The following is a 27,873-nucleotide window of genomic DNA, read 5'->3' as shown; positions in this document are numbered from 1 at the left end:
TGAACTAGGCATAAGAGGGTGTCCAAACTTTTCTTGATGGGGCCAGATGGAGTAAAAATATGCAAACACGGGTCACAGACCTTTTGTAATAAAATAAATAAAAATATAATAGACCTACCTGCTTACTAACAATGTCGGATGTCGGTGCTGGAGCCGATCCCAGCTTTTCAATGGGCGCAAAGGCACACAGTAACACCCTGGATGGGGCACCAGTACATCGCAGGGCAGACACACATACACACACCTATTCACCTATAGGGCAATTCAGTGACTCCAGTTAACTTGACTGCATGTCTTTGGACTGTCGGAGGAAACCGGAGCTCCCGAAGGAAACCCACGCAGACATGGGGAGAATATGCAAACTCTGCACAGAAAGGACCCGGACCGCACAGCCTGGGGATCAAACCCAGGACCTTCTTGCTGTGAAGCGACAGTGCTACCCACCGAGCCACCCTCAGTAAAGAATTATCTTGTCAAAAATACTAAATATGTGTGACAAAATAATATACATGATGTAGCTTGATGACTCGTGTGTTTTCTGAGACAATTGAAAAAAAAAAAAAACGTAAGGTTATCACAGTAAAGATGTTTCTCCAAAACATTATCAGAAACCTGGGCAGCACAATGGTGCAACATGCCACATTCTATGGGTCCTGTGGACTTAGGTTTGATCCTTACCTATGGTCACCCCATCTTCATCTGGGTTCTCTGGATTATTTTCCCTTAGAAAACACACAGAAGGTGGATTGGCTTCTCTAAATTACTTTTAAGGTGAGTGTGGGATGTCCTGCAATGGCCTGGCTCACTGTCCAGGGAGTAATCCTGCCTTGCACTCAATGATTTTGGTAGTGCCAGATCCACAACATCCCTTAACTAGGATAACACGGTTAGTAAAAATAAATGAATGTTCAGAACCTGCGTAGTAATTTTAATAGGGCGGAACATGTTGTGAAAATGGCCGAACTGGAGAAATTACAAACTGGTAAATGGCAGTGTTGAAATAAAATGGGATTTAAGGTTTAGGGATGTTGTCTTTTTTCTGTAATAAATGACAGTGGTGTCATGTGCAGTATTTTGCTTACATCAGCGTTTATTATGGTGGGATGTCTGCACCAGGTTTATAGGCTGCACAACATGCTCATAGCAGAGCTTGTTTTCAGATCCCTATAATGATTTTACATCACTGAACATATATAGTTTTGTCTAGACATGCTGCAATGATATTTGTAACAGTTTAATCACTGTTTAGAGAACCTTTCTACTTTGTCAATGTATAAATCTCACTGCATTAATCTGCAATCTTAAAATCCATACAATGTCCAGTGATCTGCAGAATCCTGGTCTCAACCCGACTGAACACCACTGAGATTAAATGAATTCTTTTCAAGAATTCTGTTTCGACTAAATGGGCACAATGAGTGGAGGCTCTTATAGCTATAAAGGGGCAACTTTATGGTTCATGCTCATGGTTTTGGAATTAGATGTTTAAAAAAACTCATGGTCAGGTGTACAAATGCTGACACCATTATTTTCTAGTACAATGTTAGGCCAAAGGTCAAGGCAACATTGCAGTAAATTTCTTATTAAACTCTACCATGAGTATTATAAGAAATGAAAGTGTTTGCTCAATGGCAGACAACATTTACAGCATTTAACAGACACTTGTATCCAAAGCGTCTTAAAATGCAAACACTAGAGGGTTAAGGGTCTTGGTCAGGGGCTCAACAACTTGCTGGCAGTGGGGCTTGACCTGATAAAGTCATTGTTTTTTTTTTGTTTTTTTTTAATATCCTCAAAATACCCCTTAGTTTTGTCTTTATGCCTTAAAGCAACTGGAAGTTACTGTGACTGCTGTCCAATTGTCCTACATTCTGGCATAGTCACCGATGTAACAGGCAACATACTTTTTTTTAGTTTAACATATTATAATTTTCCTTTTTTTTTTTTTTTTTTTTATAAATTTAAACACACTTAATTCTGTACGAAACTTTAGGGAATTTTCCTGTCCCCTTTTAAGCCCAGAACCCTGAAGATGGTAGCACCAGTACAACCTACTGCACTATGCTGTTCTTTTTAACTAATTACTGTAAAAAAAACAAGCCAGATATCTTGTCATTAACACACTTTTTTATTAAAAACCTGATAGTAAGTTAGGAATTTCTGTTGCTTTGCAGTGTATTGAAATATTACTGTTGAATCCATAAGAAAATGTGTTAGAGCTGATAAGCTTCATATTCAGTCTCCCATGTCTTTGGTGTCACTCCATATAAAATCCTACAATACTGATCACTGTTCAAGTGCATTACAATAGTTAAGAATAATAACAACATAGTATCAAACAACGTGACAAATACACATTACAAAGAGCTGCATTTCTCAATACTGATGTTCATTAAGTGTATGTATCCTGAAGAACATTAAAATAAAGGTAGGAAAACAAGCTGGTATTTTTACCTAGGTCCAAAAAAGATTTAAAATACACAACTGTTCTCATGCTTTTCTCTGATCTGAACACAGTACCAGTATGTTTAATCCCACCAATTACAAACGTGATGAAATATGTACATATATTTATACAGTGACATAATGGCTTCACAAAAATCCTCTTAGTGGGTCTGATTAATCTCTTTAAGCAATCACATTCAGATATGGTATGTAGGATGCACCAATTTGTAATCAAAATATCATGGCAAATGATGTCACATGCCACTGGGAAACATCTCCAATTAAGTGAAACCCTGGTGACTTCAAGCCTGGCTTTGTGCTGTAAACTGTGTTGTTCAGAGTGATCAGAGTGAGCGTGGAGTGTGATTAGACTATGATATCTTGCAGGTGGTCCTTGTGCAGCTTTGTGATGGGCTCAGAGGTGGGTAGATGAGTTTGGATTTTTTTGTTCCGTTTCTTTTTGTGGTGCTGCTGGCTATGACCGAGTAGGAGCGCCCGTGCATCATGCGAGCATTAAGGCCGTTGGCCATGGAGAAGGACTTCAGGTGGCTCTTTAAGGCAACAGGAAGCGGGAGTTTGTCCACCAGGTGCACAGGGGTGCAGGAGACAATGGATCGGCAGCACAGATCCTGCAGACTCAGTACTGTTCATGTAAGAAAGACACACACAACACACTGATTTATGGATACAGTAAATATTAAATGTATCTGTATTGAACAATAGTATAGTAACTATTCCGCTTGTAAAGCAATAGACCATTCAGCAGTCTAAATGAGGAATGCTTAGAAATTTTAAATGTAAGGTTTGTGTTTAGGGATTTAATGTTTTTTTATTCACGTAGCATTCAAGTGCCTTATGTTTACTGGTTAATTTGCACTATGAGGCGCTCCTAGCAATCTGAAACAGTTAATGGGGTAATTTGGATGTTGCCTTGGTATCTGACCACTGTGTGTCTCCAAAGAAAGCACAGAGGTTTAAAATCAGGCATTCCTTAGCTGCAGATGTAATTGCTCTGTAAAGTTATACGGTCATTGAGCTATTTAAACATATGCCAAACTTCTTCAGGAAGGCTGAGCCTAACATGCACTACATGGACAAAAAGTAGTAAGTATCTAGCACTTATTTGCAAATCACAGGGATTCATTTAGAGTTGGTACACCTCTAATCCTCTGGGAAGGCCATTTTACTACACTTTGGAACTTGATAATGGGTTTGTGTTGCCACACTACACTAAACATTAGTTAGATTGGTTTGACATTCCAATTCATTCCAAAAGTCCTAATAATAATAAGGATATCTATGACAATAAAAATCTAGGGCAGATGCAATGCCTTTATGTCATATATACATATACACCAATCAGCCATAACATTAAACCAACTCCTTGTTTCTACACACACTGTCCATTTTATCAGCTCCACTTACCATATAGAAGCACTTTGTAGTTCTACAGTTACTGACTGTAGTTCATCTGTTTCTCTGCATGCTTTGTTAGCCTGCTTTCACGCTGTTCTTCAATGGTCAGGACTCTCCCAGAACCACTACAGAGTAGGTATTATTTAGGTGGTGGATCATTCTCAGCACTGCAGTGACACTGACATGGTGGTGGTGTGTTATTGTGTGTTGTGCTGGTATGAGTGGGTAAGACACAGCAGCGCTGCTGGAGTTTTTAAACACCTCACTGTCACTGCTGGACTGGGAATAGTGCACCAACCAAAAATATCCAGCCAACAGCGCCCAGTGGGCAGCATCCTGACCACTGATGAAGGTTTAAAAGATGACCAACTCAAACAGCAGCAATAGATGAGTGATCGTCTCTGACTTTACATCTACAAGGTGGACCAACTAGGTAGGAGTGTCTAATAGAGTGGACAGTGAGTGGACACAGTATTTAAAAACTCCAGCAGCATTGCTGTGTCTGATCCACTCATACCAGCACAACACACACTAACACACCACCACCATGTCATTGTCACTGCAGTGCTGAGAATGATCCACCACTTAAATGATACCTACTCTGTGGTGGTCCTGTGGGGGTCCTGACCATTGAAGAACAGGGTGAAAGCAGGTTAAAAAAGTATGCAGAGCAATAGATGGACTACAGTCAGTAATTGTAGAACTACAAAGTGCTTCTATATGGTAAGTGGAGCTGATAAAATGGACAGTGAGTGTAGAAACAAGGAGGTGTTTTTAATGTTATGGCTGATTAGTGTACATGTGTACAGTACATTAAAATTCTTTATTTGTCTAAAGAAAGAGGGTCACAATGCAGGGGCAGTCATTGTACCACACCTCTGAAGCCAAGAAGGTAAAAAGTCAACCCAAAGGGCCCAAAAGTCAATACATGGCAGTGTTGAGAGTTAAACCCATGACCTTCCAGTTGGTAACCCACAGCTCTAACCACTACGCTACCACTGCCACATGAATAAAATAGTTTATATGATAACTATAGTGCTAGTACCTTTGTTGGGTCTCCACAATCTCTCCATGCCATGGCGCATTAGAACTATACGAGCCAGTTCTGTAAAGGACTCTGTGATGTTGAAGTTACACAGGGGGCTGACCTCGAAGAAGGTAACCCCCAGACGCTCGGCAAAGGCTTGGGCATTTTCAGTCGTCACCTGACGTTTGTAGGCCAAGTGCAAACGGTTTCCCACAAGGATCTTCGGAACTCCTGGCGCATGCTGGGTAATAAAAAGTTAAGAAACAGAAAACAAACAGTCATTTAGATGTAAATTAACCGAATGATAGTTTGCTTCAGTGTGCTCAGTTGTAATAGAAGAATGGTAGCAAAAGGCATATGCTGTATCTTAGCAGGAAGATGTGTCAGACTGGACAAATTTAAAAGCAATGTTCATTTCTACCTCTTAATTTAATATGGTACAACAGAAAAGGTATTTACCCTATTAGCTACAAATCACAATAATACGGCCTCTGTAATAAAGAGTTAGCTAGGATTTTTAAATATAATATATCCTAAACAAGAAGTTCAGTAGATACAAAAACACACTGAAGTAATGAACAGTATGCATGGTAAGATAAAATTGCTGACAAAATCATGCCTCTGCTAACTTGATAGTATAGTATTTTCTGATATTTAATTTGATCTAAATGACAGAAGGTTGTGAATGTCATTTACCTCATCAATCTCTTTAATCCATCTGTCAATTCCATCAAATGACCACCGATTTGTGATGTCATATACCAGGATAACCCCCTGTAAGAAATACATAGTAAATATAACTGGATTGTGCAAATCCTACTTCTGTTAAAGTTAAGACATCTATTCAATAAAAGAGTCTGTGATTTATAAAGATCCTTTAATCTTTATTTATTAGACATAATACAAAAATGACTTTAAATGTTTTAAAGGACCAACTTGTTGTAAAAAACTACATTTGAATTTTGATGCCTGCAAACAAGGTTGGAACTGGGCAAAATAATAATGTAAAGTATATAGAATGTTTAAGTTACACATTTTAAAACATTCCACAATAAGCAATACGAATTGGGAACAAGTGAGGCTATACTGATTAGGTGTATAAGGAGGATCCATCAAATGCTGTTTTTGTAGGCTGTGGCTCACCGCAAACCTGAGAGGGTTGTCACTCAGTTCAAAAACAACATTTCTCAATGCAAGAAAAGGTCTTTCGCTATCTACTGTACATAATATTGTGAAAACAATCAGGGAATCCAGAGAAATCTCAGTCTGTGTAAGGCAAGGCAAGAAATCACTGTTGTATGTGGATGATTTTTGATGTTTCAAACAGTACTGTATGAGAAACCATCATGCTACTGTGATAAAAATATGAGGGCGTATCAAGTCAAGTCAAGTCAACTTAATTTATATAGCGCTTTTTACAATAGACATTGTCTCAAAGCAACTTTACAAAATCCGGGACCAACAGATACAAAAACCCCTGTTGAGCAAGCCGAGGGCGACTGTGGCAAGGAAAAACTCCCTGAAAATTACAGGAAGAAACCTTGAGAGGAACCAGACTCAGCAGGGCCCATCCTCCTTGGGTGGTCTCGAGGATACTTTAAATAAATAGGATTTACACAAATCATACAAACACAGAATTAAATGAACTAAAAGTTATAACTGGCAATAAATAAAGAAATAAATAATAAGAGTTATTATTCGGTCTAGTCTTTAATAAAGTCTGTAGTTAGTTCTTGTCATTCTTGGTGCAGTTACTCCCGACCCGTCACATCTGGCAGAAGCAGCATCGTTGGCACTGCAGTCTCGACATTAATCCTTAACCTCTGCGACTTTAATCCTTAAACAGGTGCCCACAGCACCTGGGTGATTTGCATATGTGTGAAGGTACCATTGATGTGGAGGTGGGTATTGGGAATTTAGAGATATACATGCCCAAGAATAGCCAAAAGTTCCACTTGCAAGCCTACATTAATTATAATCAGTTCCCAAATCATTAGAAGGTGTAATTAATAGAAAGGGTGATAAAATGGAGTGGTAAACCTGCCTCACTTTTTGAGTGTCTTTTTGAATCAAATTCTAAATGTGTTTCTGTTTACAAAATACAATGAAGTTGATCACTGAAAACATTAATAGTAAAAAAAATGAACTAATCACAGATTAACTAATCACAGATTCCTCTTTTAATGCATTTTACACAGTGACCCAACTTTTTACAAAATGCAATTGCACTGGTCACTTAAAACACCAGTCAGTTAAATAAATACACAAATTAAATATATTTTTTGTTATTGAACTTTACAAAATGTCCCAACTTTTCTGGAAATGGGGTTTGTATATGACACTTGTATAGGCAAGAGATCCACAATTGACCTAGAAAAATGTTAACATTTAAAGGGTTAAAGTAAGAGCCACATAGCCTAGAAATCTGTGGAATACCCTTGATATAGTCATTAAGGCAAGTCGTAGCCTAGTGGGGTTAGGGTACTGGACTAGTAATCAGAAGGTCGCTGGTTCAAGCCCCACCACTGCCAGGCTGCTGCTGTTGGGCCATTGAGCATGGCCCTTAACTTCAATAGCTCAGATTGTATACTGTAATAGCACCGTAAGTCGCTTTGGATAAAGGCATCTGCTAAATGCTGAAAATGTAAATGTAATCATTCAACAGGAGACTAATTACCAATTAAAGTTATCAAATGTATTTATTTTGCTCTTAATATTTCAGTAATATAATTAAGGGTAAATAACATTATCTACTATTTATCATGTAGTTATATATTTGAATTATATTTATGTTTGTTAATGCCACACAAACACACAGGGCAGGATATAATATAATACAAAACACTATAGCAGTGAGTATAGAATGTTGTAATAAATGTGGGAAAATTAGTTTTTCATGCAGTCTCCACACTCACAAAACATTATGACCATGACCAGAGCCTTACTAAGCCAGTTTGTGGTGTATTGAACAGTCCATTAAAAATATGTATTGTATATGTTTTTTGCATTACATACATATAATGTTTTAGTGGTGTTTTCTTTGGCTTTTACATAGCTGACAAAACAAATCTGATAACTGTATGAGCATTAAATAGCAGGCCAAGCATTGTATCCCTCAAGAGGATGATTTCCTTTTATTGTGGACAGGATTCTGATATGTGGGTGTGGGCCAGAACCTGGGAAATGTCATATCAACAGCGATGGCACACCCACATACCACACACTTTAAACAGGAACTGCTGATCTCTGGGTGGAGTATTTCAAAACACTGAATAAAAACACTACATTTTATCAGCAACGTCAGTCTTTTATGCCAAGGTTAGTTCAGTGAAATTACTTTTAAACAATTCAACAACATGCAGTGTCTAAATGAATATTTTAAATGTAAAATACCTGTGCTCCTCTGGAGTATGAGCGAAATATGGTGCAAAAGCGCCCCTGCCCAGAGGTGTCCCTGCAAAATAAACACTGGCTTGAAATTGGCAGTTAAAATTACTATAATATAAATTTAGTCATCTTAGTTGAATAATTTAAGAATGACTCAGGTAAGAGTGCAGCCCAGTTAGAAATGTAAATAAAGCTTGTGGGCATGCTTGGCAGGAATAGCTTAGTGGAATGCTTCAGTGTAAACAGTGTATGGCAAGGAATGGCATAATCTACATTCTAAGAATTCTGGCACTTTTTAAACAACCAAAGAGCTTTTCTAAGTATTCTACACGTTTTATACTTACAAATGAATACAGAAAAATACATTTTAGTAAATACTGAATACTGCTTCTATGTCTGCTTTTTGGATTAGTAAATAAACATGGGCTTAATTCAGTTCAAAAGTTACTTACCAAAGCTGCAGCTTGACTCTGCGCCCATCAAGCAGTATGGTGGTTGTTTTATAGTCAATTCCTGCAAAGACAACAAAGTGTTTTGAGTTTTGTGACATGGACTATTCATGCATAATTTATATATAATATATTCGAGGGTTCTTCAAAAAGTTTCCGCACTTTTTAAAACTCTACTTATTAAGAATTTCAAAAACAAGTTTCATTACTTTTCTACACAGTCACCTTGCGCTGCATTTTTCCCAGCATCTTACCAACTTTTTAATGCCATCAGCAAAAAATGTTTTTGGTTGTGTGTGTAGCCACTGATGCACCACTGTCACATTATCATCACATACAAATCTTCTTTCCCTTAAAGCTTCTTTGAGCGGTCCAAAAAGGTGGAAATCAGATGGCGCTAAATCCAGACTATAAGCTCTTTCAGTCTCTCAGACACGACCAATTACTACTCCTCCTGCCCTCACTGTTTCCAGCAAAAATATAAAAGTGCGGAAACTTTTTGAAGATCCCTCGTAACACAGTATAACACACTTTAAAATGTTTTTTACTACTCAGTTGTCAGAATTTTAATTAAGAACTTGTATCTGCTTAATTATACAATTACTTGCTGAATGTCCAGGGAAAAACTGGAAAAAAGAAGGACCTAAAACAATGCTGTGTACGATCTGTAAAATGAAGGACAAAGGGAAGCAGACAAGTAAAAGGCGTGGGTACTGAATAACGTAAAGGTTTCATATCCCTTTTACCCAATTTACCTTCCAAATCTAGTCATCTTCTCCAATTACCCAATTGAATTTCACTTCATCTCTACTGCTGCTGACTTCCACTCCTGACTGAGAAGAGTAGTGACTGCACCTGCACGAGACAGTCTCACACATGGAGAATCACACACTGATCTCCATTATCCCTCGTCTATGTGTAGGTGCCATCAATCAGTCAGCAGAGATCGTACTTGCCTCAGTTATGAGGAATTCCCTCCGGCATCCAACCCTGACTGACGAGCCAATCATTGTCCATGTAGGAGCCCAGCCTGCCGGTAGCAAAGCTAAGATTTAAACTCTTGTCAGCTCTGGTGTGATAGCATGTTTTACTGGACCCTTTAGGGTTGTTTTGCCACTGGAATTAAATCAGACCAATCAGACCACTTGACTGCATGAATTAATATTCTGGGTTCACAGTCGAATGAAAAAACCTATATATTGTTAAATTAATAAGCAATTATCTTGGGTAGACTGGTTGCATGAAGTTACAAATAGCAATAACATGACTATTATTAAAATAGTGTTTATAATCCCAGACTGTAATCAGAGATAAGCCTTTATCAACCTGTGTGATTTTGTTCATTAAATCTCTGCTTCCAGAATGCAATCCTCCCGTTTGTGTGGGCAACCTCTGATTCATCACAGCAGATTCTTTCTCACACAAGCTCTTCCTATGTCCCTGTGCAATTATTCAGCTCTCCGCACATCTTTTTTTATCATTCACACCACACAGCAGGAGGCACAGAGGTGTTTTGACAGGATGACGCACACTGCAACAACAGGAGAGAGAAGTAGGCAGCTAAAAGCTGTAGTAGGTGATGACATTCTAGAGTCTTGCCGAGCCATCACTGGCACACACTCCCTGGTACAGCACATCAACACATCAAATCAAAACACAAACTGCCTCTGTGTTCCCTCGACCTTTAAAGAGACCAATTGTTTTATTTGTCTGAAGCTTCTCTTTTATTTTCAACCTAATAATGGTCATCATGACCTTATAATTTAAAAGGCAGCGAGAATTTTTCAGATTTGCTTGGAAAAAGCAGCTGAGAAGCTTGATTTGTCAGCACTGCATTAATGAACTGAATACTTAGAAAGGTTGTTCTTATTCCAAGAACTGAGTCACACAAAGCACTAACAGAAACATCTGTATATTGCAAGCTTTTATTTCCAGAAAACCTTGGCTGAATTCATACTGCTAAATAATACATCATGTTTAGAGCCTGTCTACAGCAGAAGGCAGAGTTATATAAATGGATCTGACACTAGTAATGAATGAGCAAGTCATAAAAAAGACATTTAGGCTTCTCTGCACTGTTAGGAACAGGACCTCCTAATCTATTCAATATTAACATTAATCTGTTAAGCTTAATCACTGTTCTGCACTCTTCTATTCTCACTGACTACATTTTCAATATCTTAGAGGGTCTAAATTTAACTATCTTGGCAGCTGTACGTACAAATGTTGCCAAAGATGAAGCATCGTAAATCACAATGAGATCTCCATCACAACTATCAACATTATAACAATTCATATTAATATTCAGGATGGCACAGCAAGAAGGTCCGAAGTTCAATTCTTCATGCGTTTGCGTGGGTTTCCTCTGGGTGCTCTGGTTTCCTCCCACAAGTCCAAAGACATGCAGTCAGGTCAAGTGGCCCTACTAAAACTGCCCTAGGTGTGTGTGAGATAGTGTCTGCCCTGTGGTGAACTGGCAACCTGTCTGAAGTGTTTCCTGCCTTTCGCACAATGATTCAGACCTACCGCGACCCTGACCAGGATAAAGCAGATACCATGGTATGCAAGGCTTGCACAGTCTAAAAAGACTTGCAACTATAATTGCTGCCAAAAAGGGCTGAATACTAAAGAGATCAGTTTTTGATTTCTTTTTTTTTTTTTTTGATGAGTCCGGTCATCCCGCCCTAGCAGAAACGTGTCTGCTGCAGGAGCTGCCAATTACACCCGCTAGATGGCGCCCAGCCGCCTGGTGGCAAAGCCGAGTTTCAAACCGAGGAGTTCAGAATCTCAACGCTGGTATGCTAGCGGAATATCCCGCTCTGGTGCGTTTTTGATTTCTAATTATCTTTTGAAAATCTCTAAAACCAGGTTTTCATGTCGTCATTATGGATGATCAAGTTTGCTCGATAAATTAAGCTAGTTCACTACCGCAGGGAGCCAGAGTTAAAATGTCCAGCAGTGCTATCAGACAGTCAGGCATCTACATACAGAGATGATTGGCTATGTCTAGGAGTGGGGGGAGGGGAAGGACTGTGGCCGAGCCTGCAATAAACTGGTGTTCTGTCCGCTACTTCTGTTTGTTACTGCATTGCACCTAGTGGTTCTGGGGAAGCTGGACCAGCCGGAACACTGAGTAGGATAAAGCGGTGAGAAAACATAAAAATGAAAAGAAATAGTGTGCAAAAATCACATAAACTAAATACTTTCTGAAGATTTGAACTATTTATTTATTTATACTATTTATTTATACACTTTGGTTACATTCATGACAGAAACAGTAGTTATTCATTACACAAGATTCATCAGTTCACAAGTTTTATGTCAAACACAGTCATAAACAATTTTGTATTTCCAATTCACCTCACTTGCATGTCTTTGGACTGCGGGAGGAAACCGGAGCTCCCAGAGGAAACCCACACAGACACGGGGAGAACATGCAAAATCCACACAGAAAGGACCCAAACCGCCCCACCTGGGGATCAAACCCAGGATCTTCCTACTGTGAGGCAACAGTGCAACCCACTGAGCCACCGTACCGCCCAAAGACTTGAACTAAATACATAAAAATCTTGATCTTGAATTAATCATGTTTAATACTGACACAAGATGTACAGGCCTAAATTGCTTAGCCTAAACAACAGCAGATAACTAACCTAAATTTTGGCTTTAAAAAGTACACTCTGAACCTGGCAGAGAATAAAGCTTAGGGTAAAATCTAAACAAAAAACAATAAGTCAACTGACACGGTGAAAATAAACAGTTTGCTACAGTTTTAAACAGTCGCACATATACAGGCAGTAGATAGGAGGGAGTCATTTTAACAGCAGCAGAATATGAGCAGCTGTGGAGCAGCGCTAGGAAAACAAAGCCAAAAAAAGCTTTAAAGATTACACACTGCCAATAGCTTTTTTGAAAACAATCCCAAGTGGTGTTATGATCTGTGTATGTACAGCTCTCCCCACAGGAATTTAATCTTGGACCAGTTTGGATGTAATATAATCGATGCCAAATGGATAACAACTGCAATGGGTCTGTCTGCTCAGGAGTGTGTCATTAGTAATTACTGGCCAAATGTTTCAAAGTGTTCTATAGAGTAAACACAGTCATTAATTTTAGAAATTAAAATATACGGTCAATGCTAGTGCTGTAAACAATAGATAGAACAATGGATTTCTTTATTTGAATATAAACATTAGACATGTTTACAGAGGATGTGCGGATAACTGGTGGTGGAAGTGGTCCAATTTTAAATAAAGAAAAATACAGGCTTTTGTATAGTGCTATAGAAAACTGAGTCAAAAACTTAACGTTATACACTACCAATGGTTTTGTAACAAATAATACCCACACTTGTCAATTGCTGAATGCAATTCCCTATAGGACACTTAAAACATGATGTGTTATTGAGCTTAGCAAAAGCAGTGCTGCTTTGTTATGTTTCCACCATGGCATTTCACAAAGTTATTTATTTATTTATTAGGATTTTAACGTCATGTTTTACATTTTGGTTACATTTATGACAGGACAGGTAATTGCTGGTTACACAAGATTCATCAGTTTAAGTCTTTTAATGTCAAACACAGTCATGGACAATTGTGTATCTCCAGTTCATCTCACTTGTATGTCTTTAGACTGGAAGAAAACCAAATCTCCAGGAGGAAACCCACACGGACACGGGGAGAAAATGCAAACTCCACACAAAAAGGACCCGGACCACTCCACCTGGGAATCGAACCCAGGACCTTCTTGCTGTGAGGCATCAGTGCTACCCACCGAGCCACTGTGCCACCCCAGACACTTATTAGTCTTAAAAAAGATTAAATCTCAGCATCTAATAATGAAGTCACTTTCTATTGCATTAAAAACTAATTATTAAAGTTAAGCTAAATTTCTTAGTATTTCTGAGTATCTTGAGTATCTGATTACACAGTAATTTAACTGTGTCAGTCAGCAGCCACTGGAAACACATTTTTATGCAGAATCCCACAATTTCACTATTCTACTACCAAGTGTCAACATTCCCATTGTGATTACTGGTCTGGTAAAATTTACCTGCAAAGCAAAATTGTATTTCCTCACCAAATCAGCAAAACCTATTCTTTTGATAGACAGTGTTTTAATTGTATTTTTACTATAATGCAGGGGCTCTCAGCCTTTCGCCAGTTAGCCGTTTGTGACCTGTGACACATGAAGGTTCTGCCCAAACTTTTGTGCTTTAGCCCTATATATTACTCCATGCAAGTGTCTCACAAGACCCCCGTCACAGGTCTCAGTTGTGAATGGTGCTGATACTGCCCTATTCCCAGGATTGTTTAATTAAATTAAAGATGAAAATAGGCTTATATAAAAAGTTAATAAAACAAATTCTTAAGTCAAATGTTTAATGACTGAAGAAAATGCTTTGAAGAATTAAAAAAGTAATTCTATTAACAAATGACATCAAAGAATGGAGTCTATTTGCAATATGGGAGAGCTGAAATCTCCAGTTGATTAAATAAGACTGTTAAGTAGGACACTGACATAACCCTGTTTTGACAGTGCAGTAAGATAGATAAGGTGAGGTAGCAACAGGCTGAACTAACAGAGATTAGCTGCCAATAGTAGCTCCTAATAAAACAAGATTATTAAGTAAGCAACAAAATATAAAAGTAAATTTGCTTTGAAATGTGAAAGGAATACAATATGAAACAATCATGCACCAAAATACAGCTACCATGCAAGCTAAATGCATTAAGGTGTTTCAAATCACAAAGTAAAGCTTACAACCCGTCTGCTGAGCTGCATGTTGCGGGCTACCAGTTTTATATAATTCACAGAGATAAGCATAAATAAGTAAGGAATAACTTTTCTATATCAAAAGAATATATCTAAAAAAAAGAATATACAGTGGTACCTAAAACGTCATCAAAAAGTGCATATGAGACCGTCAGATTCACTCTGAAAGCGTCCACATGTATCTGTGTTTAGCTAGATTTTCCTCACTGTTTCACTTTTAAACTTGTTTAGAGCTCGGGGTTCTGAGAAATTGTAAGAATCAGCTTTTTATTTCAGTGTTTTCATATTATATTTGTGTTATCCTTATGGGAAAAAATACCTTTTAAACTCAGCGCCAGTCCCAGAACCAGCTGACGTTGAGTTTCAAGGTACCACTGTATAAGAAACTTCAGTTGTTTACTTAGAGGCTGTATGAAGTCAGTATTTGCTAAAGTTTGTATTCAGGCTGATATTTGTGTCTTTGATTCTATCCATCCATCCATCCATCCATCCATCCATCCATCCATCCATACCCTATTTGCATTAGAGCATTAGTGTTTAGGCTAAATGGATACTATACACTACAGCCATACATCACGTGTGCCGTTGCCCATTCCCCTGACTTCTGGTGTGTCTTCTGGAGCTACTATGGCTGAAGGCAACAGATGCCTGTAAGAATGATACATCAGACACACCTGTCATGATTAAGAATAATGGCTGGTCATTTGACATTTCAAACACAAAAATGGTAGTGTTGGCAGGCAAAAATGGCTGCAAGAAGGTAAAACACTATCCATGTTTGGAATAGGGGAAAGTGAAAGAATCAAGCCTATGATCCTAAACAGGCTCAGTTGTTTCAGAGATGCTCACTGTAAATATGTGGTACTGTGTATTAGGGCTGGGCGATTTTGCACAAAAAAAAAATCTTGATTATTTTAAAATTATAACCGATTGTCGATTACGATTTCGATTTTTTTTTGTTCTTGTATAATGCAATTGAAATAAGACTCAAATTTCTTTTTTTTGTGTTGTAATTTAAAAGAAAATAGTAACACCTATAATTATCCTTTCAAGGGACTCAAACTTTATAACAATAACAATATCACAATAATTAACAATAATTAAAACAAAATAGAAATCTGAATTATCTACATCCTTTATAAGAATAGCTCTTATTTTAAATATTGTGCAGCAGAACCACCTTACATTAGAAAAAGAACTACAAAAAGTTCTTTACAGGTTTCTTAAAAAGAACACGAGCCTGTACTGTGCTGTTTCCACCACTGAGTGAGTCTGTATCAGTATCTACACTGGGGGGGGTTATATTCTAACTATATGGACTACAAATCCCATGCTCTCACGGACTGTCACGTGTCCCGGTCAGCCAATCCTGATCGCGCTCACCGGAGTTTTGATTCAGTTCGGCGGTGTTTGATTCAGTGAATCTTAATTAAACTCTTCTGTTGTGTCTCGTTTTGCCGATTGTGTTTGCGCTCCTTATTACTGAATTTAACCGTTACCGTGTATAATCCTTGTTGTCTTCCGTTTACTGTGTAGTTTATCCTCTGGTTTTGGACTCTACCTGGTTTTGTACACTATTTTTGCCATTTTGATATTAAACTTTCCCTGATTTATATTCCGCGAGCGTCTGGTCAGTTTCTGCCTCGTGACATGTTGGTATTTTAATGAAAATATAAAGTATGTAAACAATCGCGATTGTCACATTCTAACATCGGGTGAAAACGCTCATGCGAATTAACCGAATTAATCGTGAAAATCGCCCAGCCCTACTGTGTATGACACCTGTTTTCCTATAAGATTAAGTATAGGTTGTACCTAGGGGTCTTGGTTGTCTAAAATTGAGAACCACCAGGACTGTTGATGCTTGTGTGTGCATAAAAATAATCACTGTATACCTGTTACTTGCAGAAAAACATTTCAATCAGGTGGGTATCTGATTTTTTAAAGGCCCCAAAGCAGGGCCGGCGCTAGGGGGGGGGCTGAGGGGGGCATTGCCCCCCCAAATTGTGTCTTTGCCCCCCCAAGCACAATGCAAGCAACGGCTATTTTTAAAATTATCTCTGAACCAATCACAAAAATGCATTTTGTTTTACAGCGTGAAGATATTTCCTTGCTTATTCCTGATTGGCTCTTTGAGTCATATAAAAATCGGCAGACTGCCCCAAACAGTTCAGTTCGGCAGTATATGTTCTGTTAGTGTGAGCGAGAGAGGCAGGTATACTGGTAAACACTTTTTTTTTTTACAGAATTAGTATTCTTTTGTTTTCTTTATATTTTAATTTCCCAATAATATAAATATTCTCACTCATTCCTATTTCCACGTTTGAATATTCTCAGTCTGTGTGTAGGTACATTTGTCAGCTTTGACTTAAATTTGTATTAAAGCCTTTCAAGAAATAGAGTTGTTCTATTAGTAATGGCAATTTAATTAAGGGGGCGTAATAAAATGAAATACAATTAGATAATCTTTTTTCTCCATTTACATAATCAACATGTATTTTTTAATCATTGGGTCTTAAGTTTAAGTTCGAAAACATGCATTTTTATTTCTTTACCTCATACATCACTTTAAGCCAGTATCAATAGCTTGGCTGTCATCATTCATGCACAAATCAAGCTTTGAATATATTTCTGGCTTCAAAAACATGACTATCAACATGCCCCCTCATTAGGTTTTACTGCCCCCCCCAAGCAAAGCAGTCCAGAACCGGGGCTGCCCCAAAGTAACAGTTGTTTCAGAGATGCTCACTGTAAATATGTGGTACTGTGTATGACACCTGTTTTCCTATAAGATTAAGTATAGGTTGTACCTAGGGGTCTTGGTTGTCTAAAATTGAGAACCACCAGGACTGTTGACTGGTGATGCTTGTGTGTGTATCAAAATAATCATTGTATACCTGTATACCTGCTTGCAAGAAGACATTTTAATCAGGTGGATATCTGATTTATTAAAGGCCCCAAAGTTACATATAGCAGCTTTAAATGTTTAAGAAACCAAATAGATAAACCTTTGGGTGGTATGTAAACCCTTTTTTTGGGAATTATGGATGATTTATTCCCAAACCTTGTCATCCCTACTTGGAACTTTTTAACATTCAGGTAGAAAAGAAAGAACAAAACACAATGCCACACAGTCTGTACCAAAAACAGAGACAACAGAACATCTGATGTGAATGACTTACCCATGTTATAGCCATATGGCGATTCAGTAGCTCCGTCCTGCAAACTGGCCAAAATCTCACCCTTGCCCACATCACTGTCTCCCACCAGCAGGAATTTTAAAAGAAAATCGTAGGCTTTTGCTGGGCTGCTCCTGTGGCTCATCTTCAGCAACCACTCACTGCCATGGCCCATTACAGAGCAGCATCTTTTATTTGCTGTATTCCTCTGCCCTGTTCTCCTGTGTAGAACTGATTGAATTTGTTCGACAGTTTGTTTAGGTCTCGTTTATGGCTGCAGTGTCGCTTCCACACACCATGTTCAGTGATGCTGTCGAGGAATTACGTTATACTAAATAAATAAAGACCACATGCGACTGTTGGAACCTAAGCAATTGTAGCGATATTTCTTAATGTTATATAAAATACTGTTCACATCAAAAAACGCACTAGAAAAACAGTTCCTGACACTTTGCGCGACTGGATTCCTTGTTTGATTTTTCTCGTCACTGATAGTTCAGGCTGGATTGTGCTTGTACCTCAGCCTCCCTCAACAGGGAAAACGTTACTTTACCACCACCTGCTCTGATTGGCTCTTCGGCGGAGTTGCTAGGGCAACTCTGTCCTTTCACTAGTTATCCAGTGTGTCCGTCAAAGTTTGTACCCGCGCAGTAGGACTGGAGTGGGCGTGGCTACTAGAGCTGCCAAGACTCCAGATACAAGATAAGACCTGATCCCGGATCAGTGGTGACATCATGCACTCGGATTAACCTATACAGTTAAGTAAATCATCCGCCTGATTCAAAGTCAGTGCGCTATTTCCATGCGCAACGTGGTTAGGTTTGTTGTTTTCCGAGGAAAAAAGAATGACGTCGTCGAATGGAGCACAAAAACAGGCGTAATTAAGAAATAAAGTGACTGTGGCATGCATGGCATTTACAGTCTTAACTGACCTCACTATTAACAACTTACCAATATATTTACTAGAGTATTAACCTTTTTTTATCCCACCAGTTACAGTTGTGACAATTTATTTTGATTTGTAAAGTTTGTAAATACCTGGTCTTCAAGTATCAGCTGCCCTAAACATTACATGACTGTTTACGTTCCATGTAGGGGTTCTTTCTGCAGTCAGGGAACTAATTTAAAAATACAAATCTGCATCTCCATATTATGTATGTAGTAAAGCTTTTTATTTCTAAAATAAATCCAACACCTCATGGACCTAGGTTGTAAAAAAAATCAGAAGGTAGAAGTTCTAGTGGAAGTACTTCATGTGCTTTGTACAGTACTTTGTGTTTTACAATAATAACCCTGTTTCAGAACTTGTTCAAACTAACTCATTCACTTCAATGCAAATAACCAATGCAGTTATAGTTGTAGCCCAGTGGTTAAGGTACTGGACTAGTAAGCTGAAGGTTGCTGGTTCAAACCCCACCACTGCCAGGTTGCCACTGTTGGGCCCTTAAACCTCAACCCCTGTATACTGTATACCGTCGCTTTGAACAAATGCTGAAATGCTGAAACGTCTGCTAAATGTCGAAAATGTAAATCAATAACAAAATATAACACGGTGGCTCTCTGTGTAGCTCTGTTGCCTCACAGCAAGAAGATCCTGTGTTCGATCCCCAGGTGGGAAGGTCTGGGTCCATTCTGTGTGGAGTTTGCATGTTCTCCACGTGTCTGTGTGGGTCTCCTCTGGGAGCTCCGGTTTCCAAAGTCCAAAGACATGCAAGTGAGGTGAATTGGAGATACAAAATTGTCCATGACTGTGTTTGACATTAAACTTGTGAACTGATGAATCTTGTGTAATAAGTAACTACCGTTTCTGTCATAAATGTAACTAAAGAGTGTAAAACATTGCAATCAATGCAGACTGAACTAGTTGTTGACAAGTTGTGATTACATGTCATGTTTTTTCACTGGTGCCACTGAGCCCATAAGTCCTCCGACCACACATAAAAGCTAAGAATGCCTAATTTTCAGCAATGTAAATATTTTACCATAAAACAGAAAGGTACATTTTGATAAAGTAAGGAATTTAAATATTTGTATCACAATCACATTTGTAGAGGCCACACAAAAAAATCCTACAAATTCAATATTTGATAATGCCTTGTTTTCATTGCACAACAAAAGAGTGCATTATATCACAGAACCAAAATTTCTTTTTCAAAATGAGAATTTATATCCATGTGCTGTTTAATACAGAAGTTACGTTTCGGTCCTGAGTTCAAAATGTGACATTCACAGCCATGAGGCTCTGCATACAGCTTGAATATACCATGAATTTACACTTCAACCAGGTGTATCCTTGTAACTGCTTTGCTTTTCAAAATACAGCATAAATCAACAACAGAACATTTGAGCCATACATATTTTGTTGTCTTAAATCATCACACTGATTCCAGAAACGTTATTCTACTCTGTTGTGTTTTTACTTTCACTTGACATCTGTAGCTAACAAAACACACAGATGTACTTTACATCACTCGTTGAATGGCTTGCAATGAAGTACAAAAAGTGTGACCGTGTCCCCCTCTAGTGCTATTAAAAGGTACTTCAATTTACCTGCACTCAGTTACTACAGTACAAAGATGTGGTTTACTGAGCTGCACTGTTTTACTTACTTGTTCAGTTAAAATAATAACACAAGTAGAATTTCATTAAAATAGCATGTTGTATTAGCCACAACATATTCACAGACATCATACTTACATTGACAAAATGCCTGCAGCAATTTGATATTCTATAAATACCTCGATCTCTCTCTCTCTGTTACAATTTGAAATATAAAGTCTTAACAGAATACAGTGTGTGCTGCTTATTTAACTGTACCCAGGAAGGGGTAACTTTTGTCCTTCTTTCGCTTCGAAAAAGGTATAAGATAGTGTAATTGTGTCAACCTGTGCCATTCTGGGGTCATCGTCAAACTCTGGGTCAATATAAAAGAAAACAGGCATGTCCACCTCTTCTCGAGGGTTTAACAGTTGTTCTTCAAAGCAGAAGCACTGTGGATCAGAAAACAAGACAGTTAAGTGCAAGAAATTAAAATGACACTAGTTATACCTAGTGAGACAAAGATCGCTAATTTACTTTTTTGTTTTATAATCATTTTGGGATTAAGGGGCATGCTATTTGTACAAGTGGAAAGAGTTACGAAAAACATGCTTAAAAAAACTGTCACTCAAAAATAAAACAGAAAAAGTAATAATCCAATTTATTTCTTTTTTATTGTGATGCCTGCAGTTTTATATTTTGAGATCTTTCGTGACTCTCTAAATAGGACATCAGGTGTTCCAGGTTTTCTCTATTCGGAGACAATGGCTCTCAATGTGGTTCAGTAAATTTACTTACTTATCTCATTTATTTCATGTATTTATTTTCTTTACTTTAATAACTTACAGACAGACTGACACTGATAGACTAATTGTTTTTTTCTGATCTCTGAAATTTCTTAGGACTGTGGCAGAAACATCAAGATAATTGCCTTACTTAAATGGCAACCTTCAATTTATATTGTACTGGCTACAAGCAATTACTTTTTCACAGGGGTAAAGGTTTAGTGTAGGTGCACTTAAAACATTATATTGTTGTCAGGGCTAGATGCAACAAATGAATGTAAAATCTTAAGCACTTTTAATCATCAATGATTACCAATAATTCACAGCTATTAAAGTAGATTAAAAAAAAAAAAAAAACCCTATATATTACCTGAATCTTGTTAAAATACTGGCCAGCTTCAAAAGGCACAACATTGTATGTAGAAATTCCAATCACAGGCTTGTCGGTGGGATTTTGTGCTCTGTAAAATGCCAGTGCAGTTTCTCCTGGTACAACCTAAAATATGAATTTGTTTTAAATAATAAAATACAATAAAAAGACTATATATTTAACTTTATCACATGAGCTAGAACCCTAAAACAAAAGCACAGATTTTGCACAATTATAATGATGTAGAAATTGCACTAAATAGTGATGCTTAATCATCATACATAAATCTCTGACTGCTGTGGACGGAAGTTCCACTGGAGGCTGGCATGCGTGTCAGCATTAAATGTGACTTTAATGACACGCTCCTTAACTGGCTTCATTTTCTCGACCAAGTCTGCATCATGTCCCGCTATCGCTGTGCCCCCTAGTCCTGTTGCCTGAAATACAAAATAATTCATGAAGATAACAGTAAGCGATTTCAATATGAACAAGTAAATAGTAGTAATTACAGGTGTGAGACATTCAACACTGACCTGGCAGTAAAGTCTGTAGAGTGGCACAGCAGCATATGACATGCCAATCATTCCAACCCCAGCTGCTACAATATACGTAAGAATGGTCTTGTTCTTATGTTTCCAATCATCCTGTTGGTTATACTGTTTGTTTCTGTGGGTTTTGGCTCCTCGTATCTGATTGGCAAACCGTAAAGAGGATCTCTTGACAAACTGCTTGTTGCTGAATGTCACTAGCCCTCTGGTATTCAAGTTTCTAGCAAGTGTCCGGGCATTACAAAAGAAAGGCTGTACATAGTGCTTCACACAGCACCCACGGAGGGCAAAAGACATGAGCATTACCCCCAGTAGAATAAAATCCTCTTAAGACAATCTTTGCTCCAGTCTGTAGGACAAAATAAAATATTATTATCATAAACATTATATTTACAGGTGTGAAATCCTACAGTGGAAAGCATAGATTGTTTTTTTTCGTATGTGATGTATGTCGCTAACTTTTAACCTTATTCTGCCAGTAATATGTAAAAGTTATGTACACATTTTTTACAAATAGGCTGGTGTGATATTATTGTGGGGGCTATACCAATATTTTTAATACAGTAGAGCACAGAATGTTTGGCAGTCCAGACATCCTTAAAAAGAAAAAGGTACCAGTTTGCAAGCTTGCCACCCATTTAGATAAAATGTCATAGTTGTGATAGAAAAAGCCTTTACAACTCCGATGTTGCATCCAAATACTACTATATATTTATTATCTATTAGGATTTTAACATCATGTTTTACACATTTTGCTTACATTCATGACAAAAACAATAGTTACTGGTTCACAAGTTTAATGTAAAGCACAGTCATGGACAATTTTGTATCTCCAATTCACCTCTCTTGCATGTCTTTGGACTGTGGGAGGAAACCGAAGCTCCCAGAGGAAACCCACACAGACACGGGGAGAACATGCAAACTCCTCACAGAAAGGATCAAACCCAGGACCTTCTTGCTGTGAGGCGACAGTGCTACCCACTGAGCCACCATGCCGCCCCAAATACTATAAGGTGACATTAAACACAGGTCAGGTGACATTAAACACATTCTCTAGTGTTTTAGTCCAGTACTGGCCCTGGTATAAAATATCTTTTTTGTGCATTCCCAGCAACAGTCATCAAGGAGTACAAGTCATCATAAAACTAAAATAGTACACTCACTAGCAGATAGATTATACTTATAAGATTTTACTTATTATAATTTAAAAAATGAGATTGTACAGTAGACATGGCAGTGTGAGTACGTTTTAAAGAAGTTTATTTCCAGTGAATTTACATTCCAAAGAATCTTTGCCAATGCCTAAATTAGGCACTTAAGTTTTTACAGTATAAATGACAATACATGACATCTTCTTAGCCAAAAGCACATACAATTAAAATGAGCGAGATACTCTGATTTTTTTTTCTATTTTAATAATAAAATCAAAGCTGTATTTTGGCCAATACCAATAACTGATCTACTGCTGCCAATTTTATGGCAAGTAAAGCTACTCTTTGCTACATTTCTGTTGATGTGTTGTTTACAATGCTACAAATGTGATGGCAATGCACTACTGGCTAATGTACATTTAGCAGTGTTAACAGGAACACATATGGTGCAGGGCGGCATGGTGGCTCAGTGTGTAGCACTGTCGCCTCACAGCAAGAAGGTCCTGGGTTCAATCCCCAGGTCCGGGTCCTTTCTGTGTGGAGTTTGCATGTTCTCCCCGTGTCTGTGTGGGTTTCCTCCCACAGTCCAAAGACATGCAGTCAGGTTAATTGAAGATACTAAATTGTCCATGACTGTGTTTGACAACTTGGGAACTGATGAATCTTGTGTAATGAGTGACTACCCTTTCTGTCATGAATATAACCAAAGCATGACGTTAAAATCCTAATAAATAAAAATATGATGCAAGTTATTTTCTTTAATATAATAAATGAATTCCTCCACTGCTAATGTTTAACTGGCTGGTAATAAATGGCCTTACAGAATGAATTCACATTAAAATAGACACGTGCACAATTGTTTTATTGACTGATGGATATAAAATGGATATACAATTCAATAATAAAGATAAACTGTATAAATCACAGTATGCTCTATGCATTGTATGAAATACTGTAACCTTATATAACATGTAATGAATAGGAGGCAGTCAGTACTTCCTACAATTTAAGTTTTTCCATAGAGGTTTGTATTAATTATATTAAGATCATCAGACCAAATAACGCAAACTATGTTATATTCTTGACTCTAGTAGAATTTTTTATTAAAATAAAATTTTAATTATAAAGCCAACAGTAAAAATCACTGATGTGCGGAACACTGTGACTCTATTGCTAGTAATGTATTGACAGTAAAAACATTTTTGCAGTTGCTAGGAAAAACTATTATTAATTCTGCATTATTTAAATAAACTACATAAAAAAGAATATACAATTATATCCTCATTAACAGTGATACGTCTTATAAAACAAGAATTCAAAGCAATGACACTTTGAAAAGGACATCTATGATGCTAACTAAAAAGCAAGCTTCAGCCAGTTTTAAACGTTTAGTCGCTCTTACTTCACTATATTTAAAAGTTATCGTTAAGCACTGAGCAGAAAACTTATACTGTAATTAAATACTACTTTGTAAAGACAGTAAAATGTAAGATATAATAATTACCTAACAAATGACAGCGATACCCAGCACCATCTGCACCATGTAACAGGCACAACAGTCCTACCGAATTAATATTCCCCCCAAAACAACGTGTTACAACAATAGTTCCTACGCTTTTCTATCAGACGCAGTTATTCAGGCTAAAGAGACCAATATTGAAAACAAAGCTAACTTTTTAATTATCATTACAAATAAATTGTTTTTTTTTTAACTGTGTACACAAAGGCCTGTTGTATCAGAATGTAGATATAGCCAGGGTGTATATTGCAAACTAAATAAAGAGTAAATTAAGCAAATACAGGGTTAGTTGTAGGCAGCATGGTGGCTTGATGGGTAGCATTGTCACCTCACAGCAAGAAGGTCCTGGGTTCGATTCCCATCTGAAGCAGTCCTGGACCTTTTTGTGTGGAGTATGCATGTCATCCTTGTGTCTGTGTGAATTTACTTTCACAGTCCAAAGACATGCAGTCAGGTTTATTGGAGATACCTAAAGTCCCCCTTGGTATGAGTGTGTGTGAATGTGTGTATCCCTGCCTGTATTCCTGCCTTCCGTTCAGTGAACTAGACCCACCACATCCCTGAATACATTCACATTTTCAGCATTTAGCAGATGCATTTATCTAAAGCAACTTACATTACAGTTACAGTATCCAGCCTGAGCAATTGAGGGTTAAGGGCCTTGCTCAAGGGCCCAGCAGCATCAATTTGGCAGCAGTGGGGCTTGAACCAGCAACCTTCTGATTACTAGTCTAGTACCATAACCACTAGGCTACGGCTTGAATAGGGTACAAGCAGTCGTAAAACAATAAGTAAATAAATGAGTTTAAGTCATTCCAGAGCTGTAAATAGCATGAATAACGTGAATCTTATTTTTTTTATTTGGTTGGAAATACTTCAATAAAGACAAATAAAACTCACTTTCATAATTAAAGACCATTATTCTTGCTCCTGCATCATCACACTGACATGTAAGTCCAAAATTTTTTACAAAATAAAAGGCACTGCTCCCCTCAGCTGCACTGGATGGATCAAGTATTAAGGCATGTACTATTTTTCACTCAATTATTTGTTTTTTCTCACATGCTGTATGTTTAGGTCATTATCTTGTTGAAAAATACCTTTATTGCCAGGTCAGCCTAATGCAATGGGAACCATGTTTTAGACTAAGTAGGTTTGTACCTAAGAACAAAGGTGAATAAAACATAGAGAAGGTGTGATTGATTTCATTGACCCTAATTAGACAATAGGCCCACAAAAGTGACTCCAAACTCAACCATGGCCAAGACCAAAGAGCTGTCGAAAAACACCAGTAAGAAAATTGTAGACCTGCACCAGGCTGGGAAGAGTGAATCTACAATAGGCAAGCAAGTTGGTGTGAATAAATCAACTGTGGGAGCAATTGTAAGAAAATGGAAGACATACAAGACCATTGATAATCTCCCTCGATCTGGGGCCCCACGCAAGATCTCATCCTGTGGGGTCAAAATGATCATGAGAACGGTGAGCAAAAATCCCAGAACTACACGGAGGGACCTGATGAATGACCTGCAGAGAGCTGGGACCAAAGTAACAAAGGCTACCATCAGTAACACACTACGCCGAGAGGGACTCAAATCCTGCAGTGCCAGGCATGTCCCCCTGCTTAAGCCAGTACATGTCCAGGCCCGTCTGAAGTTTGCCAGAGAGCATATGGATGATCCAGAAGAGGTTTGGGAGAATATCATGTGATCAGATGAAACCAAAATGGAACTTGTCGTGTTAAAACAACTCGTCGTGTTTGGAGGAAGAAGAATGCTGAGTTGCATCCCAAGAACACCATACCTACTGTGAAGCATGGGGGTGGAAACATCATGCTTTGGGGCTGTTTTTCTGCAAAGGGGACAGGACGACTGATCCGTGTTAAGGGAAGAATGAACGGGGCCATGTATCGTGAGATTTTAAGCCAAAACCTCCTTCCATCAGTGAGAGCATTGAAGATGGAACGTGGCTGGGTCTTCCAGCATGACAATGATCCCAAACACACCGCTCAGGCAACGAAGGAGTGGCTCCGTAAAAAGCATTTCAAGGTCCTGGAGTGGCCTAGCCAGTCTCCAGACCTCATCCCCATAGAAAATTTGTGGAGGGAGTTGAAAGTCCGTGTTGCCCAGCGACAGCCCCAAAACATCACTGCTCTAGAGGAGATCTGCATGGAGGAATGGGCCAAAATACCAGCTACAGTGTGTGCAAACCTGGTGAAGACTTACAGGAAACGTTTGACCTCTGTCATTGCCAACAAAGGTTATGTTACAAAGTATTGAGTTGAACTTTTGTTATTGACCAAATACTTATTTTCCACCATAATTTACAAATAAATTCTTTAAAAATCCTACAATGTGATTTCCTGTATTTTTCTTTCTCATTTTGTCTCTCATAGTTGAAGTGTACCTATGATGAAAATTACAGACCTCTCTCATCTTTCTAAGTAGGAGAACTTGCACAATAAGTGGCTGACTAAATACTTCTTGGCCCCACTGTATATTCCAGTCTTATCCAACATTATAGAAGACTCAATGTTTACATGCTGGCATAGAGAGGTTGTTCAATAATTGTGCAGCTTGGTTTTGTAAAAGTACAAGAATCTTCCTTTCTGTGCTGTGTATTTGGTTATTTGTTAGTTTCAGAGGGAGACACATCCTCAGCAGGGGTAATGGACAGAGAGGTAAAGTACATCATGTGACTGCTGGGTATCAAAGGAGATTAGCGGATAGGTAAGCGTGTCTCTGTAACTGTCTGAATAGATTGCAGTGTCTCGTCATTTTGAGCTGCCCTGATTTGAACCGTCATCTCCCTCAAATTGGTGATGAGGTCGCCTTTATAATATTTCATCAGCTGTTTTTGACCTGCAATGCCACTGCTGCCACAGTCAGAGGCAGAGCATTTTGACGGACTATCCCTACTCTACTGGTAGGTTGGGCTTGTTTTTACTGCAGAATGTCAGAATTCAGGTTTACATAAGCTGTGCATGTTTTGAATTTTGTAAGCTAAATCTTCTTGTGCATAATTTTGTATTGTATGTGTATTAAGGAGATTTTACAGAGCAATTTTTGAAGTGCACATTCTAAATCCGTGTCTAGGGTTTAGTTGTTTGTATGCATTGTAGATGTGCATGCAGCATGTGTCTTCAATGTGTATCCTAATATGGCTTGTGGAGAGTAAAACAGATTAGACATAGTAAGTGATCAGTTTAAATACCCCTTCCTTAACAACACAGTCTGTTGTAGTAAGCTTAGTCACCTGATGTTTACATGGTTCTGCTATATAAA

The 27,873-nt window shown here is 38.1% G+C and overlaps 3 protein-coding genes across 3 annotated transcripts in view; 1 reads left to right on the top strand and 2 right to left on the bottom strand.

The window, feature by feature from the left end:
• Positions 1-2,109: 2,109 nt before the first annotated feature.
• On the bottom strand, positions 2,110-18,170 carry rab40b (RAB40B, member RAS oncogene family). The gene is made up of 6 exons (XM_063003702.1): positions 17,682-18,170; positions 8,728-8,788; positions 8,282-8,342; positions 5,585-5,662; positions 4,907-5,129; positions 2,110-3,088 (listed from the first exon to the last, which is right to left on the bottom strand). The coding sequence occupies exons 1-6, from the start codon at positions 17,851-17,853 to the stop codon at positions 2,817-2,819; spliced, it is 867 nt and encodes a 288-aa protein (XP_062859772.1). The 5' UTR covers positions 17,854-18,170; the 3' UTR covers positions 2,110-2,816.
• Positions 18,171-20,318: 2,148 nt separating this feature from the next.
• Positions 20,319-24,634, bottom strand: LOC134321857 (cytochrome c oxidase assembly protein COX11, mitochondrial). The gene is made up of 5 exons (XM_063003700.1): positions 24,575-24,634; positions 21,905-22,268; positions 21,653-21,808; positions 21,372-21,497; positions 20,319-20,668 (listed from the first exon to the last, which is right to left on the bottom strand). The coding sequence occupies exons 2-5, from the start codon at positions 22,220-22,222 to the stop codon at positions 20,486-20,488; spliced, it is 783 nt and encodes a 260-aa protein (XP_062859770.1). The 5' UTR covers positions 22,223-22,268; positions 24,575-24,634; the 3' UTR covers positions 20,319-20,485.
• Positions 24,635-27,455: 2,821 nt separating this feature from the next.
• Positions 27,456-27,873, top strand: part of stxbp4 (syntaxin binding protein 4) — a 37,510-nt gene continuing 37,092 nt past the window's right edge. Inside the window, exon 1 of the mRNA XM_063003701.1 lies at positions 27,456-27,514. Within this exon, the coding sequence (XP_062859771.1) occupies positions 27,456-27,514 (59 nt within the window). The remainder of the gene's footprint in view (positions 27,515-27,873) is intronic.

This window comes from Trichomycterus rosablanca, chromosome 10 (genome assembly GCF_030014385.1).
Source record: "Trichomycterus rosablanca isolate fTriRos1 chromosome 10, fTriRos1.hap1, whole genome shotgun sequence".
Taxonomy (NCBI): Eukaryota; Metazoa; Chordata; class Actinopteri; order Siluriformes; family Trichomycteridae; genus Trichomycterus; species Trichomycterus rosablanca.
The sequence above is the reverse complement of the archived record's forward strand: the minus strand, read 5'-3'. Positions and strand labels throughout refer to the sequence as shown.